A 20,925-nucleotide genomic window follows, 5' to 3' on the forward strand; every position below is an offset into this window, starting at 1 on the left:
CACATCAGGTAGCTCACAATGGCCTATGACCCAGTTCCAGAGGGATCCAAGGCCTCTGGCCTCTGCAGGCACTGCACTCAGACATGTAATCCCACACAAAGACCCACACGCGTACATGTACTTTTTAAAAGTTATTTTTAAAATGTCCAATATATACAACCTCCTACATGTAAGGCGTAAAAGTGAGAAGGAGTCTATTTAGGGGGCTAGAGGGAACTAGTGGGAAGGAAAAAAAGAAGAGCTACGGGGGGTGGGGGAGGCAATACTGTAAGCAAAGCACAATGATACACACACACAGACACACACACACATATGAAAATCTGATACTGAAACTCATCTTGTATGACAAGTATAACCATTTTTCAAAGGTGTTCAATAAAAATAAAAGGCAGGTTGGGTGATCAATAGAGACTGATGAAAACCAAGACAAACTGCATATGTAAAATGTCTTAATGAAATTTAAGAATCAAATCAATGGGTTGGGGTCTTAGGAGGTAAAGGCATTTGCCCTCAAGCCTGACTACCCTGAGTTTGGTCCCCAAGACCCAAATGATAGAAGCAGAATTAACTACCCAAAGTTGTCATCTGACCTCCACCATGGTATACAAGTGTATGTGTGTCCATACACAAATAATAATGTAAGAAAAAGTCCAAAGAAGCCAACAGGTGGGTTTGTTATTGATTATAAGTAGCTGAACAGGGAGTGAAGGGAACAAGGGCAGTTAGAAACAAAAGCCAGCCTAAAGCACAAAAAGATAAAAAGATATACATAAGGCATCGTACGAAGACCTAACACATGGGGCTCCTAACACATGCGGCTCCTAACACTGAGATGGCTCAGTGGTTAAAAGCACCAGGAAGACCTGGGTTCAGTTCCAAGCATTCACAGAGAGGCATCCACATGACTGTTCAGTACCAGAAGATCTAAACACCCTCTTCTGGCCTCCTTGGGTAGTGTACACACATGGTACACATACATACATCAAGGCACGCTCACATACACATGAAGTCATTCCTAATTGTTCTCCTACACTTTAATCCTAAATTAATGATTTATTATGTACACCTGGAGTCTTCGGAACAAGTGGGAATAGAAATGACAGCACAGAGACAATTTTTAAACAACGAAGACTAGGGAGTAAAGACTATTTTGTAGCTACAGATCTAAGATTATCACTGACTCACAAACACAATGAGCTCGGGGGAAAATTTTATCTAGGCTTCTAAAGTAAGACACCAGAACTTCAAAGACAAGAAATGAATCGAACCCTAAAGCATCCATATTATTATTTTTTTCCTTCAGTTTTTTGAGACATGGTTTCTCTGTGTAGCTCTGTGTAGCTCTGCCTGTCCTGGAACTCGCCCTGTAGACCAGGCTGGCCTTGAACTCAAGAGATATGCCTGCCTCTGCCTCCAGAGTGCTGGGATTAAAGGCGTGTGCCACCACTGCCCACCATGATATCTTATATCAGGATACATATAGTGTGTGGGTCTTAAGAGTACACTATTTATGAAACATGACTTTTCTGTTATAGAGTTTTGCTTGTTAAAGATTGAAACTGACCAAACACCCTAACTGTCGTGCTAGAAACCTCATCCAACTACTGAGGGATCTGGATGCAGAGATCCATGACTAGGCCCCAGGTGGATCTCTGGGAGTCCAATTAGCGAGAATGAGGAGGGTTTATATGAGCGAGAATTGTTGAGACCAAGGTTGGGTAAAGCACAGAGACAAATAGCCAAATGAACGGAAACACATGAAATATGAACCAATGGCTGAGGGGTCACCAACTGGATCAGGCCCTCTGAGTGGGTGAGACAGTTGATTGGCCTGATCTGTTTGGGAGGCATCCAGGCAGTGGCACCGGGTCCTGTGCTCATTGCATGAGTCGGCTGTTTGAAACCTGGGGCCTATGCAGGGTCCCTTGGCTCGGCCTGAGAGGAGGGGACTGGACCTACCTGGACTGAGTCCACCAGGTTGATCTCAGTCTGCGGGGAAGGCTTTGCCCTGGAGGAGAATGGAATGGGGGGCAGGTTGGGGGGAAGGTGAGGGGGGCGGGAGGGGGGAGAACAAGGGAATCTGTGGCTGATATGTAGAACTGAATTGTATTGCAAAATAAAAATTAAAAAAAAAAGTAGATTTGAATCCCATAATGCAGTAATATGTTATTAAAGCATGACTGAATGTACTTTGTTAATTCTTTCTTACTTTAGCTTGATATTTGGTCTTAGTGGGTAATATCAGAGTATATAAAATTTTAAATTAAATGATTGATAAAAGTTTATTCTTGCTTTATTCCTCACAAGCAATTACAGAAGAAAAAAAAGAAGTGGAACTAACTTCTTTTTCTTATTCTAGCCAATGTTTTTGAAAAGAAATAAAAAATTATTTAACATTTAATCTTAGATTTAAACCCATTTTGTTGTTGTTGTGTGACAGGGCTAGTAAAACCCAATTCGGAATAAAGGTTTTGAGAAATCTTAAAAAAAAAAAAAGATTGAAACTGACACACAAAGACTGAGGAATCTTGTGTCACATCAGATTACATAGTTGTTTCAAACACAGACATGTCTGTACGTGGGGGGTGAGTAGGGGAGGGGCACAAGCGAGTAGGAGGAGGGGCATGGTACACACGCAGAGGCTGACACTGGGTGTCTGCTTCAGCTGCCCTACACTTTCATTTTCTTTGAAAGATTTGTTTTATTTTAAGCCTAATGGGTGCTTCTGTCTGCATACATGTATGTGTACCACATGTGTGCAGTGCCCTCAACGGACAGAGGAGGGCGCTGGATTCCCTGACACTTGGGTGTTGTAAAACCACCACGTAGATTCTGGAAACTGAGCCTAGGTCCTCTGTAAGAGCAGCAAATGTTCTTAACCACTGAGCTACCCCTCCAGCCCCTCCATCTCATTTTTTTGGAGACGAGTTTCTTCTCAGCTGGCTTAGAACTCACCACGCTGAATGGCCAGCTTGCTACAGTACCTGGCTTTTACGCGGCTGCTGAGACATTTACCCAGATGGAGCCACCTTCCTGGCCCCCATGATGTGATCTATAAGCAGGTGCTTTCTGCTGCTGCTAGCCCAAATCCACAGAGCCATCACCTCACTCTGGAGCTAAGGCTCCAGTTTTGATGCAAGGGTAAAATCACTGAGGTCCTGAGGTAGAAGCTGAACAATCTCGGTAGGTTAGGGCATGAAGCCCTCACACATTTGACTACACAGATCAGAGCTAACATGTCAACATGAATCTGCCTCCTTCCTCAAGAAGCATAACGTCCCTCCGACTCCTGCTGGTCCTATGGTAGATGGGCATGAGGAAGTGTTATCAAAACTATGACATGATCCACACTGTAAAGACGCTTTAACCAACTCACCAGCAATCTCTCTTGCTGCCCTCTCACTGAGATCATTCCTATTGATGTTCTGGAAGATTCTGAAGGTCACATCCCAGGCTTTCTTCTCCTCATAGTATTTCACCAGGAGGTTGGCAAGGCTTTCCCGAGAAGCCTTCTTTACTTCGGTCCAAGGAATCTGTTTCAGCCCGTATTGTATGATCTCCTGCTTGAGGACTTCCTTAAACTTCATAAATTCCTTCTTGTTTAGTTCTTCCAAGTACCACATAAGGCCATAATCAGAAAAGAAAGATGCCATTCTGTCTTACGGAAGAACAGACGCGTCTCCAGAGAGACGAGCACCAGCAGTAAGAAACAGATCGGATCTGTGGGAAAATCAGGGAAGCAGTGAGTTATTAAAAAAAAAAAATGGGGCCAAAGGATTGGGGAGGTGGCTGAGCTGGTGACTTGTTTGCTGAGCAAGTTTAAGGACATATGTGTGGATCCTCGGCACTAATGCAGGAAGCAGGGTGGGGTGGCATAGCCCTGTAATCCTAGCACTGGTAAAGCAGGGACAGGAGGATTCTTCGGACCTGCTGGCCAGCTTGTCTAACCAAATTTGGTGAGCTCCAGGTTGACAGAGAGACTAGGTTCCCAGTACCTGCACCAGTGTGTGTGTGTGTGTGTGTGTGTGTGTGTGTGTATGTGTGTGTGTGCGCGCTCACAGCTGCCTGTAACTTTTAGCTCCCGGGGATCAAACACCCTCTGTGGACTCTGCAGGCATGGCCCACATGTGGTGCACAAACACGCACTCAGGTACATCCACACACATAAATAAATCTTAAGAGCGTTACTGTCACCTCTGACCGGGTGATCCCGGGTGCAAGGCTAATATATGGAACAGTATTTATGATGATGGTATAGGATACATTTATGGCATAAACCAGCTAAAATGTAAAGCAGTAGCTGAGCATAGTGGCATGGGCCTGGAATCCCAACAACTTCAGAGGCTGAGGCAGGAGGATTACAAGTTCAGGGTCTGCGTACAAAACACAGTGAAGTCAAGGCAGGCAACTGAGTGAAACCCTGTCTCAAAAAGGACAGAGGGCTGGAGAGATGGCTCAGTGGTTAGAGCACTGGCTGCTTTTCCAGAGGACCTAGGTTCAATTCCCCACACCCCACGTCGTGGCTTACAATGAGGGTAGGGTGCAGCTCAGGGGTTAAGAGTACAGTACCTGCTGACCATGTCACTCCACTTTTAAAGCACTTGGCACCCTCTTCTGGCCTCCATGGGCACCAGGCATGCATATGGTGCACAGATAAAACATTCACACACATAAGTAATGAAGACAGAATTTTTAAAGTATATAAAAATAAAAAAGAGTTATGGATCAGTGGTAGAGTGTTTGTGTAGTATGTGCATCGTACTAGGTTCAGTCTTCAGTACTGCACAAAACCAAACCAAAAACAAATCAAAACAACAACAACAAACAAAACCAAAAAAACCCCAAACCAAAAAACAAAACAAAACAAAAAAACCCAGATTGCCAAAAGCATCCAAAGGAAGTCTTAATTATGATGTCCAAGATTTTTCACTTTAAGACAAAAATACAGAAAGGATGATGTCAGATGTGGAAATAATAGAATCATCCAGAAAATATGAGAATCTTAACCTATATCCACCTAGCATATCTACAACCTAAAAAACAGATTTATCCATAAATAGTGGGAACTTACACAAAGTAGTGTCTTTTTGACAAGTGATACTAGAACAACACACAGTCCATGTGTGAAATAAAATGAACTGGCGCCCAAGAATGATTCTTGAGGCTGTCTTCTGGTCCCCACATATACCTGCATGCAGGTGCGTGTGCGTGTACACACACACACACACACACACACACACACACACACACTCACTCACTAATGAAAAGATGCTGAACATTCCTCATCATTGATAAAATGCAAACAATGAGCTAGCCTCATGTACCTACAGACATGATTGAGAGACTGTGGATACAGCTCAGTTGTTAAAGCACTTGGCTGCATTCTAGAACCCCAGCCACACTGAATGAATGAATGAATAAATGAATGCAGAGTCTAGTCCTGGGTGGCCTTAGGATTGAGATGTGTGTACACAGTAGAAAGAGAAAACCAACTTGTATAAGCAGGCCTCTGACTCCACAGACACTACATGGCATCTGTGCATCCCTACACATATACCCACACAGAGATAAAATAAATGTAATAAAATTAAAAGTCCACTTGTATTTTCAATTTACGATACTTCCCATGTCCACTCGGGTTTACTGAGATGCAACTTCAGTGTAAGCTGAGGAATCTACTTTGAAAAGATCACTACTGAGTCCTTTGAAACGACTGATGAAATCATCAGTCTACTATACTGAGAAGCCCAGGGGGAGAAATTAACCCACATCTAGGTTTGAAACAGTGAAACGGAGAAATGAAGACACAGAAAAAACTGGAGAGAATTCCAGATGGCTAAGTCGGGCAAGTGGATGGCAGACATTTCTCTGAAAAGTATTGTTAGACAGACAGCCTGAGGCAGGGTGGGAAGATAGGGAATTGGGGCGATGTGGACAGAGGAGCTTGTGCAGGATAGATGCTATGCTCTGGAGACCCAGCCTTCTGTTTTGACGGCTGAAAAAGACACGTCACGTCAGACCCCGCTGACAAGGACCTAAAGGCCCACTGACACCGTATGTGTTCTCCAAAGGACATCTCATCTAAGAAGACAAATGAATTGCCATCATTTAGAGCCAGGGGATGCCTTCCTGGCTCCATCAAGGACAACACAGACAGGAATTAGGCTGTGTTTACTTCTGGCTAAAATAACATATGATTTTGATTCTCTAGCACTCTCTCCTGTCCTAGAAGATGGCCCTCAAAAAACCACCTGTGCTGAGAAAAACGTCTTTAACATTTAATCTAGTTACAAATAACATTTTAAAGGTATTTTGAAATCCGTGTGTGTGTGTGTGTGTGTGTGTGTGTGTGTGTGTGGTCTGCAGTGGCCAGAAGAGGGCATCAGATACCCTGGAGCTGGAGTTACAGGTGGTTGTGAGCCATTCATGTGGAAACCAGACATGGGTCCTCCGGAAGTGTTCTTAATCACCGAGCCATCTCTCCAGCCCCACAAATTACACTTTCTGGGCAATGTCAGAAAGAAGGGGCGGGGCAGGGTACTTTTTGGCAACCTTTAGAGATGCATGAAGATCCTACGTATCCCCACCGAAAGAAACCCAACTGTGAGTCTCCTTTGAGAAGCCCACGTCCTATCTGGGGTGCTCCACCCTCTTTTGGAGCATTGCTTTATTTATTTATTTATTTTTGGTTTTTCGAGACAGGGTTTCTTTGTGTAGCTTTGCGCCTTTCCTGGGACTCACTTGGTAGCCCAGGCTGGCCTCGAACTCACAGAGATCCGCCTGGCTCTGCCTCCCGAGTGCTGGGGCATTGCTTTATTTTAAACAAACCCAACTTTGCTTCTCGTCTGGCTTGCTCTGAATAAATTTCTTGGTCGAAGCCACAAATCCTGGTTTTGCCTGGGTGTGTGTGTGGGGTGTCTCTGAGAATTCCCCAGGCAGCTGCTGGTGTGGTGTGGAGCTATGTTCCTCTCGCTAGTCAAAACTCAACGGGATCAGACACTGTAGGAAGAGGTAACTGTTAGAATCCAGACCAGATTCCTGCTCAGGCCACCAAGCCCGCAGCAGCCCCTTCTCTTGCGTGGTCACCGTAAGAAATTGCTAGGGTCCCCATTTTTCAGTATGCTGCCACAGATTGAAACCAGGGGAGCCTGCTTCCCCTTCTAATTGGTGGCGGCATTCTGCAGAGTTGCAAAGTTACAGGCAGTCTTCTTTGTGATCAGAAAAGGGGGCACTCTCCACCATGAATACTCCTTAGATGAGGCTTTGCTTCCTGCAATAACACGATGGGGAATTTGGGGAGGAACTTCAATGCCAGGCGAGCTGTTGCTGCACACACGTGGGCTGTGGTCGCCAGAACGAGACCCAGCCGGTCATCATTCTGGCGTGGATGGGAGGAGGGGTGGATACTCGCCTCACCCCTAACTCAAGAGCTATTGATAGCTACTGAGGAGGAGAATTGTTCTTCCTTGGGGTGGGTGGCCACTGGCGGGTTGTCCGTGTTCAAGTGAGTGACCCCACAGCTGTGCACATATGGACAACACTAACTGTACGGTACTTAGCTTCACATTTCATGAGCCAACTATACACCATAAGTGAGAACAGGCCAACCAGAACCAGAAGAAAATACTAATGATCGAAGCAGAGAGAGAGAGAGACAGACAGACAGACAGAGAGACACAGAGAGACACAGAGAGACAGAGACAGAGAGCCAGAGCCAGACAGAGACAGAGACAGAGACAGAGACAGACAGACACAGAGAGAGAGTCAGTAGATTCTTTGAGAACTACCAACAGGTCTAAATAAAAAATAAAATAAAATAAAATAAGCCAGGCGGTGGTGGCACACACCTTTAATCCCAGCACTCAAGAGGCAGAGGCAGGCGGATTTCTGAGTTTGGGGCCAGCCTGGTCTATAGAGTGAGTTCCAGGACAGCCAGGAATACACAGAGAAACCCTGTCTCAAAAAACCAAAATAAATAAATAAATTGATGAATAAATAAATAAATAAGGTCACCATGGTGGTACACACCTTTAATCCCAGCACTCAGAAGGCAGAGGCAGGCAGATCTCTGTGAATCTGAGGTAGCTAGGGCCACAAATTAAGACTCTGTCTCCAAATAAATACATAGACAGACAGACAGACAGACAGATAGGAATGAGACAAAAAAGGAAAAGGGAATAATAAGCGAACAAGAATCATCAGCCAGCATTCAGAAACCTCACACGACATGCTCCGTAGGTATCAGAGGCAGAGGCTGTCACAGCTTTCAATCCAATCCACCAGGATGGTTTTGCTCCAATATTTGGGTTCTTAGAAAATGACAGCCTTCCCCTTCTTATTTCTTTTTATTTAAGGGGTTTTTGGTTCCAGCATTGGAGATCAAACCCAGGGCGCCTTGAACATGCCAGGCAAGCATGCTCACTGCCAAGCTAAACCTTCAACCCTGATGGAAAGATTGAAAGGGTAACTTAACAGGTGAAACAAGTTCCTCTGTAGACTTCGGATTCCAACATCTTCATCAGAAAACTGGGTCGAAACAAATTCACTTGGTGCCACCCAGAACTTATTTTACACTCACACCCATGCACACAAACCCATACATGCACGCGGGGTGGGGCTGGTGAGCAAGCACACAATTGAGTGCCTGAACACCACCCATTTCAGGCACAGGCTGCATGTTGGAGGTGTTAATATTTAATGTAAAATCTCTAATGAAAACACACCCAACCATTTAAAAACAAACTATAAACATTAGGCCTTTTTTTTTTGGAGTCAGGGTCTCACTGTGTAGCGCTAACAGTCCTGGAACTCACAAGGCCTGCTCTTCCTCTCAAGTGTTTATATTTGTTTATTCTTTCTGTTTTTTGGTTTTCTGAGACAAAGTTTCCCCATACAACAGTCCTGGCTGTCCTGGAACTCACTCTGCAGACCAGGCTGGCTTAGAACTCAGAGATCCTGCCTCTGCCTCCCAAGTGCTGGGATTAAAGGCATGCATCACCATGCCTGGCTGATATTTATTCTTAATTAGACCCTTTGGGGTCTCTCAATCTACTGCCTTTGACTTTTTTGTTTGTTTGTTTTGTTTTTTGAGACAGGGTTTCTCTATGTAGCCCTGGCTGTCCTGGAACTCTCTCTGTAGACCAGGCTGGTCTCAAATTCACAGAGATCTGCCTGTCTTTGCCTCCCAAGTGTTGGGATTAAAAGCATGCACCAACACCGGGTGGTAGTGGCGCACGCCTTTAATCCCAGCACTCGGGAGGCAGAGACAGGTGGATCTCTGTGAGTTCGAGGCCAGCCTGGGCTACCAAGTGAGTTCCAGGAAAAGGCGCAAAGCTACACAGGGAAACCCTGTCTCGAAAAACCAAAAAAAAAAAAAAAAAAAAAAAAAAAAAAAGCATGCACCACCACTGCCTGGTGACTTTTTTTCCATTCACTATTTTATTTGGTTTTGGTGCTGGGATCAAGGGCATGAGTCACAACCTCAGGCTAAAATAAGGGCTTTTTTTTAAAATGTTGGCCAATGATATCCTGTTACTGTTAAGTTTCCTGACTTTGATATACCGTGGTTCTGAAAAATAGCATTTTTATTTTCAAAACATAACCCTGAAGTTATTTATCTATGGTAAATATTAGAGGTAAATTTGCATGGGTCTCTGTAACAAAATGACAAACTAGTGGTTTAAAACTACAGAAATTCAGTTAGGGATGTCAGTTGATTGGGAGGATGCTTGCTTAGCCCTGGGTTCCATCCCCAGCAACACAGAAAATCAGGTGTGGTGGTGCACACCTGTAATCCAAGAATGTGGGAGGAGGAAGCCGGGGGTTAAGAAGTTGGGGGTTACCCTTGTCTATACTGTGATTTGGAGGCTAGCCCACAGTACTTGAAACCCTGTCTAAAAAAAACCCAACCAACTCCAACAACAACAAAAAACTCTAAGAATTGAATTGCTTTGTGGGCGAGGCTAGAATTTCAAAGTCAGGGATCAGCGGGTTCACCCTCCCTCCTACAGGGAACCCCTGGCCTGCCTCTGCGGAGCTCCTGGTTTCTTAAAAATCTTTGTTCTCTCTTTCCTTGCGGCTACTTAACTTGAGTATCTGCCTTGATTATCACACTGCATCTTCTTCCCCTCGGAGAGGATGCAATGGTTCTCCACAGGGTTACCCTTCGGACGACTAATTAAATCCACAACAATCTCCTTTTGCCTCCTTTGGAAGTATTAGAGGTCAGATGTATTTGTTTAGCCCAGCAGCTACCACTCAACACATCAGCCAACAGCAAAGACCAGCTTTTATTGATATGCAAAGGCACTCTTTGCCCCTATGCATTGACCTCCGTAGCCAAAAAAAAAAAAAAAAAAAAAAAGGCGAGTCTGAAGGATTACACCAGGCAAATGGAACATCAAAGACCTCTCTGCCATGCAAGAGAGAACTCACGTGAACCGCTTAGATAAAACGACTGGGTTTGACCATACCCGCCTGCTTCTCTATGGGTTCTCCTGGTCCAAGGCCTCACATCCACGAATACAAATAACGTAAGTCTATCTCCACCCTCTAAATTCTCAGGTCTGCAACCTTCACGACGCCTACCCATGCTATTATTTTCTCTTTGTATCGGGGGAGGCCTCACGAGCACCCGCTCCTCCGAGGTCCCCCAGCTCAGCTAACCGTCTCTTGTGGTCCCTCTACTTACTTCGAAGTCGGAAAAGAGTCGGATGAAAGTCGGCGGGATTGTCCACGGATCCCGCCGGACGAAGCAAGCATTGGAGGATTCGGTCTAGCAGCGAGTTGTGTTTTTCCTTAAAAAAAAAAAAAAAGTTAAATGTAAGTACCACCAAGTGTCTTGGCTACCCTGCTTAAATTAAGTCCAGAGAGCCATGGCTTAGGACGCCAGCTGATTCTGGTGGGTCAAGGCGTGTGGGAGAGGAAAAGGGGAGAAAAAAACGAAGCGCACACACACCCCTGCCTCAAATAACAGCAGAAAATAAATGCATACACGAGGAAAGCCGCAGACAAGACTTGCTGACTCACCGCCCCGGGGCTTCCACGTTAGCCCTTTAATACATGGCAGCTGGAACTGGGCAGAAAAAGTCTATGGTGCCATGTGATTGGCCAATGTGTCACTCCCTCTCATTGGTCCGGGGGGCCTTTGGCGAAAGGAAGAAGGATGTGATTGATGTTGGATGCTGGGTGTGGCTCCGAGCCCCCGGTTCCTGGTATTCTACAGGGCAGCGGATGTTGCAGTGGATCTAGGTATAGGATCCCGGATGAGTTCCGGATATGGGATCTCCGGGGCTTCTGACTGTACGGAACCCCTCCAGCATCTCCCAAACGGGAAGCAGAGATGGATCCCTTCATCACCTTTGTGTGTCATTACCGTTTTATATGCGTGCCATCGCTATCTAGCATATAAATGGGGGTAGGCAGCCTCTCTGTCTCCCTCCCCCCACTATGTAGACCAGGCTGTCCTTGAACTCGGTTTCCTCCTGCCTCAGCCTCCTGAGTGCTGGGATTGCAGGTGTGCACAATCACTCGTGGCTAAATTTCAAGTTCTGACTACGATGGCCAGCGCTCTTCCTTCCCTGGCTTAGGCTGCCCTCTGTCAACCGAGGTTTGAAAATATTAAGTGGGGGAGGGGATAGCAGTGAGACCGCTCAGCAGGTGGCACTTGATGTCAAGTCTGGAAGACCCACACGGTGGAAGGAGGAAACTGACTCCTGCAAGCTGTCCCCTGATCCATTCACCCACGCACAGTAGATAGATGAATAAATAAATGTAGTAAATTAAAAAAAATTAAGTGGTAAATCTCAGCAATAACTCGATCGTATTAAATGACTGTACGGTGTATAATTAATGTTCTCAATTTTGTTATGTTATTATTATTAATCATTTGTTATGCCTAATGTATAGATTAAGCTTCTATAGGCCTATACATGGAAAAATATACAGGATTCCATTCTATCTGAGTCTCACACATCCACTGGGCAGCTTTGAAAGGACATAGGAAACCGATGTAAATATATATACATATTTTTATGGGAAGATGGTCAGGTTTTTATATTGACTTTATGTTGATCAAATCTGCCTTATATCTTTTAAAAAAATTATGCTGGGTGTGGAACACAAGCATAGTCCTCCAAGCATGCCAGGCAGGTATTCTACCTCCGAGCAAGGGCTTCACCATAGAGCTAGAACTATCCCCCCCAAAAAAAGCTGTTTTGAATCTTTATAGTTATTCTATGGTTGGGAGGATTTACATAGACTTTCAAATTATCTCCAATAATGCTAATGTTGCTCCAGATCCTCTCTTTTTGCCCAACAGAATTGACTACACGTTTAGACCTGTGTGGATTATCAATAAAACGAGAGAGTACATTTGTTTTGTGTCCTTTAAGAATGGCGTCTTGGGCTGGTGCAAGGGCTCAGCGGGTAAAGGCACTCAGCTGCCGAGCCTGAGGACCTGAGTTTGATCCCTGGGGCTCACTTGGTGGAAGGAGAGAACTGACTCTCCGGAGTTGTCCTCTGCCCTACACACACACACACACACACACACACACACACACACACACACACACATTAAAAAGGTATCATTTTAAATGATCTTTTCTTTCATCATGAGGTTTTCGGTGTTTTTGTTTTGGGCCGCTTTATTGAGTTGTTTCCTAATTTACAAAGACCTGGGATTACACACAGAGGTTGCATCTTTTGTGTCTTCCCCCTTTTGTGTCTACTGGGAGGACCACCACTTCTCCTTTGTTGGGTGTGATGGGAGGAGTCACAGTCCCCAGTGGTACCCAGAACTCGTGGCTGATTTCAGCAGAGTGCTGCAGGTGGGAACAGGTCCTCGGAGATGGGTACGGATGCTCAGGTGTTTCCGGCCTGCTGACTCCTGGGTTAAGGATCTAGGACAGTGGTTCTCAACCTTCCTCATGCTGCAGCCCTTAAATACAGTTCATGTTGTGGTGACCCCTCAGCCATAAAATTATTTTCATTGCTACTTCATAATTGTCATTTTGCTACTGTGATGAATTGTAATGTAAATATCTGATATGCAGAATATCTGACATTTGACCCCTTTGAGAAGGTCATTTGACATCCCCCCCACCCCCGCAAAGGAATGGAGATCCACAGGTTGAGAACTATTGATCTAGCGACTATTTCTACACCCCCTCCCCTGCTATGATCCCACACATTCCACAAGTATTTATTTATTTCTTTAAAAACCATCTACTTATTTCTTTATTTAGTGTATAGGAGAGATCAATTTGCAGGTCCACAGGAATTGAACTCAGGTCATGCAGCTGGATGGCAAGCACCTTTGCCAAGTGAGCCATCTCGCTGGCCCTCCGCAATCATTGATGACATCGCTTGGACTTACATGGAACCTTGGCAGGTGATGACATAGCTTTTCTCTGTGGACTTTATGGCATTCTTAGCTATGCGACATGGAGATTGGTGTGGAGAACCCTCCAGATTTTCTGGCACAATGCCCCAAGAATTCTGACATCATCAGCTGGGTGTGGACCATCTCTCAATCAGGAGATCCTGTGAAAACCTGCAAAGTGCAAGATGTCCGGAGCTTCCCAGTCTGGGTCAGAAATGCACAGGTGTGTCAGGGTTCTCTTTTGTTCTGTTCTCTGTGAAGTTACTGTGACCTTGGAAGTGTGTCCAGCCTGTGTCCTGTTGGCTGCATGCATCTAGGGGAGAGCTGTGAATGTGACCCAATACAAAATTGTGAACTTAAAATGCACACACACACACACACACACACACACACACACACACACACACACTTAAAAAGAAATATGGAGGAAAATAGAAAACATTAATTAAAGAAATACAGTCTGAAAACTTGCTGATATTAGTCAACCAATGATCAAAGTAGGAACCCCAAGTAGGAAAAAGTAAATGTAACACTCTCATATACAAACCAATCAAGTCCGAAGGTAAAGAGGAAAATCTCAAAAGTCATTTGGGAAAATGATAATGAGGGCTGGAATATATTTTGGTTTTTGTTTAGTTGAAGTGAGTAAAAAAAAAATTGAAAATAAAAATTTGAAATCTCCATATCAAGGCTGGATGAGGCAACCCAATTGGAGGAAAAGAGTCCCAAGAGCAGGCAAAAGAGCCAGGGACACCCCCATTTCCACTGTTAGGGGCCCCCACAAAAACCCCAAGCTAAACCACCACAGCATGCATGTATGCAGAGGATCTAATGCAGACCTGTGCAGGCTCCCTGATTGCCACTTCAATCTCTGTGAGTCCCTATGAGCTGTGTGTGTGTGTGTGTGTGTGTGTGTGTGTGTGTGTGTGTGTGTGTGTGCATTTTAACTCAACTTATGCTGAGTTGATTCTCCTGGTGTTCATGACCTCCATGGCTCCTACAATCCTTCCTCCCCTTCTTCTGCGGGTTTCCCCAAGCTCCACCTAATGTTTGGCTGTGGATCTCTGCTTCTGCTCCCATCAGCTGCTGGAGGAAGCCTCTCTAAGGACACTTGGGCTAGGCTCTATGAGTATAGCAGAATATCTTTAGGAATCATTTCATTGACTTTAAAAAAAATTTTTTTTGTCAGTCTGGCTTGCTTATACCCTAGGTCTTTGAGCTATCCAGCTTCCGGATCCTGACCATCCAGGCTGTGTCAGGCCTGGTTCCCTCTCATGACTTAGGCCTCAGGTTAGACCAGCCATGCGTTGGCCACACCGACAAGCTCTGAGCCGCCATTGCCCCAGCACATCTTACAGGCAGGACAGGTTGTGGTTTGAAGGTTTTGTGGCTGGGTTGGTGTCCCAGCCCCACCACTGGGAGTCTAGCCCGGTTACAGAAGATGGCTGGCACTCTCCTGGTACTCTCTCCCCTTCTTCTACCTGCTCCATGTTCCCTTCCCTACCTGTTCCCAGTCCACCCACAAGATATCTTCTATTTCCTCTTCCCGGGGAGTTCCATGCATCTTCCTCTGCAGATTCCATGATGTCATTTTTTCTAACAGCTGAGTAACACTCCATTGTGTAAATGTTCCACATTTTCCTTATCTATTCTTCAGTTGAAGGACAACTAGGTCGTTTACAGTTTCTGGCTATTATGAATAAAGCTGTAATGAACATGACTGAGCATGTGTCCTTGTGGCAGGATGGATTGTCTTTTGGGTATATGTCAAAAAGTGGTATGGTTGGGTCTTGAGGTAGATCAATTCCCAATTTTCTGAGGAACCCCCATATTTATTTCCATAGTGGCTGTTCACGTTTGCACTCCCACCAGTAATGGAGGAGTGTTCCTCTTGCTCCACACCCTCACCAGCATGAACTGCCACTTGTGTTATTTATTGATCGTAGCCATTTTGATAGGTTATGCCTAGTCTTATTGCATCTTGTTATGCCGTGTTTGGTTGACATCCCTGGGGGGCCTGCTCTTTTCTGAAGAGTAAAAAATGGAGGAGCAGTGAATCTGTTGGGGGAGGGAGTTGGAAGTAGGGGAGGGAGAGGAGGCTGCAGTTGGGATGTAGTGTATGAGAGAAGAATGAAGAAAAAGAAAAAAAGAGACAAATATTAAAAAACTTATATGTTATTAAAATATTTTCACTCGGGTCTTATCTATAAGTCAGTATGCATATATTTTGTGTAAGGTGTTTGGGCATGCAGAAACAAGCATTTGTTCTAAAGTTTGCCAGAGTGTGGACTAATAATGAGTTAAAAAAATTGAAACCCCCAAATGACAAAAGGCAAAAGGGACCATGGCTGTAGAGGGGTCACCCTAGGTCTTCAGTAGAAACTCGACCCCCTCTTTTACTTCTTAATTACACACACACACACACACACACACACACACACACACACACACACATAGAGTTTCTAGTGCATGTTCCATCACTTATTTGCCAGGGTCCCTGTAATCTCTGTCTTCATTTCTTTACTTTTTACCCACCTTCACACCTCTCCCCCATTTCAATTTAGCTACATTGATTACATCCACCTTTTAAAATGTTTTGGGTTTCTACTTGTTCGTTTCCTATTTCATTCATTTAAATGTTGTTTCAAGACAGGCTCTCATGTGGCTCAGGCTGGTCTTGAACTCTGCATAGCTAAAGATGACTTTTCTCCTTCCTCTCTAAGTGCTGGCATTGCACATGTATGCCGCCACACCTGGTTTATGCAACACTCAGACTTTGAACTCAGGGCCTCATGTATACCGGGCAAGCCTTCTCCTGAACTACATCCCAACTCCTCAATTTTTGTTTCACTTATTCACTATTTTTTCTTTTTTATTTATTTTCCCTCATCTATTACATCCCAATGGCAGTTTCTCCTCCCTCCTCTCCTCCTAGTCTCTCTCCCCCTCCTACCCTCTCCTCCAGATCCACTTCTCCTCCATTTCCATTCAGAAAAGAGCAGGCCTCCCAGGGATGTCAACCCAACATGGCATAACAAGTTACAATAAGACCTGGTGCATCCCCTCATAGTAAGGCTGGATGAGGCAACCCAGTAGGAGGAAAAGGGTCCCAAAAGAAGGCAAAAGAGCCAGATATACCTCCACTCCCACTGTTAGGAGTCCCACAAGGAGACCAAGCTACACAACCATAATGTATATATATGTAGAGGACCTAGGTCAGACCAATATAGGCTCCTTGATTGTCCATTCAGTTTCTGTGAGCCCCTGTGAGTCCTGGTCAGCTGATTCTCTGGGCCATTTTCTTGTGGGGTCCTTGCCCCTTCTGGCTCCTACAATCTTTCCTCCCTGTCTTCTGCAGGATTCACTGAGCACTTCCTAATGTTTGGTTGTGGGTCTCTGCATCTGTTCCCATCAGTTGCTGGATGAAACCTCTCTGATGACGATTATGCTAGGCTGTGGTCTACAAGTACAACAGAATATCATCAAGAATCATTTTTTTCTCCAGTCATGTTTGGTTCTACCCTAGGTCTCTGGGCTGTCCAGCCCCTGGTTCCTGGCCATCCAGGCAGCATCAAGCATGGGCTCCCTCTTGTGGCATGGGCCTCAAGTTGGAACAGTCATTGGCTGGCCACTCCAACAAGTTCTGTACTATTAATCTTTCTTGCCTCTTATTTATTTATTTATTTACTCACTTATGTTCTTTGATTATTAAAGTAATTTTCATTGTTATTTCCATTGTACATGGCTGTATTACAAAGGACACTTTCATGCAAGCATATGGTACCTTAAACATATTCCTCCCATACTGCCTTACCCTCTCCTTTATTGCCTCTCCTCTAAATTTTTTTATTATCTTTCAAATATGTTTGAATTTTAAAATTTTTATGTGCATGGGTGTTTCGTCTGTCTGTAAGTCTATGCACCACATGCATACAGTTCCTGTAGAGCCCACAAGAGGGCATTGGATCCCCTGGGACTGGTGCATCATATGGTTGTGAGCTGCTATGTGAGTGCTGGGAATTGAATCCTGGTCCTCTGCGAAAGCAGCAAGTACTCTTAACTATTGAGCCATCTCTCCAGCCCAGGGATTAATTTAAAAGGATTTATTTTATTATTTGTGTATATGTATATAAGTGTGTGGGGTGTTTGAATCCTCATGTGGGGGTGCCTGCAGAGGCTAGAAGATAGCTTTGAATCCTCTGGAGCTGCTCTTATAGGTAGTTGTGAGCGACCCAAGATGCATTTTGAGAGCTGAACCCTGATAGTCTGCAAGAGCATCAAGTGATCTTAACTTTTGAGTCTTCTCTCTGGCCCTTTAAAGTAAATGTTTTAGTTAGCATTTCAAATAATGGCTTTCATTATGGCATTTTATACATGCATGTCATGGTACTTTGTTTCATCCATCTTCCTCCCCAAACCCTCCTCCCTGCCCCCCCTCTTCCTTTCCTTTTTTCCTTTTATTGAAAAGAATTTCTTTTTCTCACATAACATATCCTGATTATGGTTTCCCCTCCCTCTACTCCTCCCACCTGGATCCACTCTCTGCTTTTCATTAGAAAAAAAACCCAGGCTTTTAAAGGATAATAGTAAAGTATAAAAAAAAGATTTAAAAAAAAAAACTATCAGAGCTGTTACATGGAGAAACTATGTCTTTAAAAACAACAAAACTAGCCGGGCAGTGGTGACGCACACACCTTTAATTCCAGCACTTGGGAGGCAGAACCAGGTAGATCTCTGTGAGTTCAAGGCTAGCCTGGGCTACAGAGTGAGTTCCAGGAAAGGCGCAAAGCTATAACAGAAAAACCCTGTCTCAAAAAAGAAAAAGTGACATTCTGTAAGATGTTCTGGGGCAATGATGGCTCAGAACTTGTGAGAATGGCCAACAAATGTTTGGTTTAGCTCGAGACCCATGCCACAAGAGGGAGCCCACACCCTATACTGCCTGGATGGCCCAGAGATCTAGGGTAGACAAACAACACAGGCAAAAAAAAAATATCAATGATTCCTAAAGATATTCTGCTAAACTCACATGTCCATAGGTGTGTGCATTTATGTGTGAGTCTGCAATTTGATTTTATTGATCAATATATCTGTTTTGTGCCAATACCATGCTGTTTTTATTACTATGGCTCTGTAGTACAACTTGGATTTGGTGAGCATGGTATTTGTAGTGGGAATCTAGTAGAGTCTTTGTATCTAGGGTAAACATTATAATGAATTAGTTGTTTCTCACTGTATCTAAGGTAACAGCAGATGTATTAGTGTTTGTTGACAGTACCCAGACCTTGAAGAAATCATACTAGAGAACAGTGAATGTTTTCTATGATTTATAGAGTTATTTTTCTGGGGAGGTTTTCCATTCATTGCATGACTTTTGTCACAAGACTATCCAGGCACACTTGCAGGTCTTGAATTATTGGGTACTACAAACAGTATACAATAAAGACTAACTAAAGGTTGCAGGAGTGTGATGATTTCCTTCAGGGAACATATGGAACAGATCAAAGGGGCTTTGGTATGAAGAACTTGTTGTACCCCAAATACAACCTTTGTGTACAATCAATAAATATGCTTCTGAACAGAGGTTCTAGGTTTAGTTCACAGAAAGTGTTCCTCTCTGCTGCCAGAGAGCCTAAAAGTACATTCTGGGGCGACTCTCCTTCTCTGAATGGCCTGCACAATAAAGAACACCCGACAGATACCTCCAGCAGTTCTTTATCATTCAGACTGTTTGAGCTATCCTTGGTCTTTTGCTTCAATATGAAGCTGAAAATTATCCTTTCAAGATCCGTGAAGAATTGTGTTGGAATGTTGATGGAGTTTGCATTGGATTTGTAGATTGCTTTCGGTAGGATGGCCTTTTGTTTTGTTAATCCTATCCATCCATGGGCATGGGAGATCTTTCCATCTTCTGATACCTTCTTCAATTTCTTTCCTCAGTGTTTTAAAGTTTTTGCCACACAAGTCTTTCACTTGCTTGGTTAGAGTTACCCAAGATATTTTATTTGATGCTGTTTTGAAAGGTGTTGTTTCCTTGATTTCTTTCTCAGTCCATTTGCCATTTGTATGTAGGAAGGCTACTAATTTTTGGGGGTTAATTTTGTATCCAGCCACTTTGCTGAAAGTATTGATCAACTGTAGGAGTTTCTCAGTGGATTTTTTGATCACTTATGTATACTATCATATCATCTGTGGATAAGGATACTTTGATTTCTTCCTTTCCAATTTGTATCCGTCTAACATCTTTCAGCTGTCTTATTGCTCTAGCTGGAACTTCAAGTATCATATTGGATAGGTATGGAGATAGTGGAAAATCTTGTCTTGTTCCTGATTTTAGCGGAATTGCTTTGAGTTTCTTTATATTTAAATTGATGTTGGCTATGGGCTTGCTATAAATTGCCTTTATTATGCTGAGGTATATCCCTTGTATCCCTGATCTCACCAGTACTTTTGTCAAGAAGGGGTATTGGATTTTGTCAAAGGCTTTTTCTGCATCTATTGGGATAATCTCGTGGTTTTTGTCTTTCGGTTTTCTTGTACCATGTATTACATTGATCAGTTTGCATGTGTTGAATCATCCCTGCATCTCTGGGATGAAGCCTCCTGATCAAGGAGGGTGATTTTTTGATGTGATCTTGGATTTGGTTTGTGCCAAAGTCCACCTTCAGGAGGGTTTACGACCCAAAGAGGAGGATTGGAGTCCGCAGGGGAAGAAAGGGATGAATGCACATCTAAGGTGAGGGTTGAGTGGCTCTCTCTCTCAATCAGAAAGATTCTTATTTATGTAGCATATTGACTAGATAAGTCATTTGGCAAGCACCAGAGCCCTGATTTCATTTTTACTTCCCCATTTAATGTCCAGGGTGAAAAAGCAAAGTACAAAACAGACAGCCTTATCTGAAACAACATCTTCAGACTGCATCTGTCAAATCAGGAAGCTATAAATTTCTCGGGGTCTGTAAAGCACGGACAGATGGACCTTCGAATTTTACAGCCTGTGCCTAGGCTGACTGTTCATGTGGTTACAATATGTTTGTCTGAAATTATTGTTACCTTAACCAAGTTATGTGTAGAAGCATTTGATGTTTTCTAAAATGTAAGCTTTACAAAATATCTCATGATAAGCATTTAACTGGCTGATTATAGCATTTTTCTTTTTCTTCTTATTTATTTATTTATTTAATTTTTTTATTTTATTTAATTTTTTATTTTGAGACAGGATTTCTCTGTGCAGCTTTGGAGCTTTTCCTGGAACTCACTCTGTAGCCCAAGCTGGCCTTGAACTCACAGAGATCCGCCTGCCTCTGCCTCCCGAGTGCTGGGATTAAAGGCGTGCGCAACCACCTCCCAGCTATAGCATTTTTCTGTTCCTTAATTTTATATTAGGGACCTGTTATTTTCATACGTTCCCAGAAAGGAAGAGTCTGGTAATTCATTCTTTTTCCATCAACCCACACTATTCTTATTCCCTCTTTATAGGCTTCAGCACAGGGCAATGGATATACTTGTGACATCTTGTATCCAGAGCTGAGCAAGAAATTTCT

At 43.8% G+C, this 20,925-nt stretch overlaps 1 protein-coding gene across 2 annotated transcripts in view; it reads right to left on the bottom strand.

Annotated features, from left to right (window-relative positions):
- Nucleotides 1-11,068, bottom strand: part of Nlrp4 (NLR family pyrin domain containing 4) — a 34,040-nt gene extending 22,972 nt beyond the window's left edge. Inside the window, exons 1-3 of one of the 2 annotated variants that reach the window (XM_059253617.1) lie at nucleotides 10,958-11,068; nucleotides 10,691-10,796; nucleotides 3,377-3,720 (exon numbers count right to left, since the gene is read on the bottom strand). In XM_059253617.1, coding sequence (XP_059109600.1) covers nucleotides 3,377-3,653 — 277 coding nt within the window. In that variant the 5' untranslated portion in view covers nucleotides 3,654-3,720; nucleotides 10,691-10,796; nucleotides 10,958-11,068. The remainder of the gene's footprint in view (nucleotides 1-3,376; nucleotides 3,721-10,690; nucleotides 10,797-10,957) is intronic. The other variant, XM_059253618.1, reaches the window with a different exon arrangement.
- Nucleotides 11,069-20,925: the final 9,857 nt, after the last annotated feature.

This window comes from Peromyscus eremicus, chromosome 1 (assembly GCF_949786415.1).
Source record: "Peromyscus eremicus chromosome 1, PerEre_H2_v1, whole genome shotgun sequence".
Taxonomy (NCBI): domain Eukaryota; kingdom Metazoa; phylum Chordata; class Mammalia; order Rodentia; family Cricetidae; genus Peromyscus; species Peromyscus eremicus.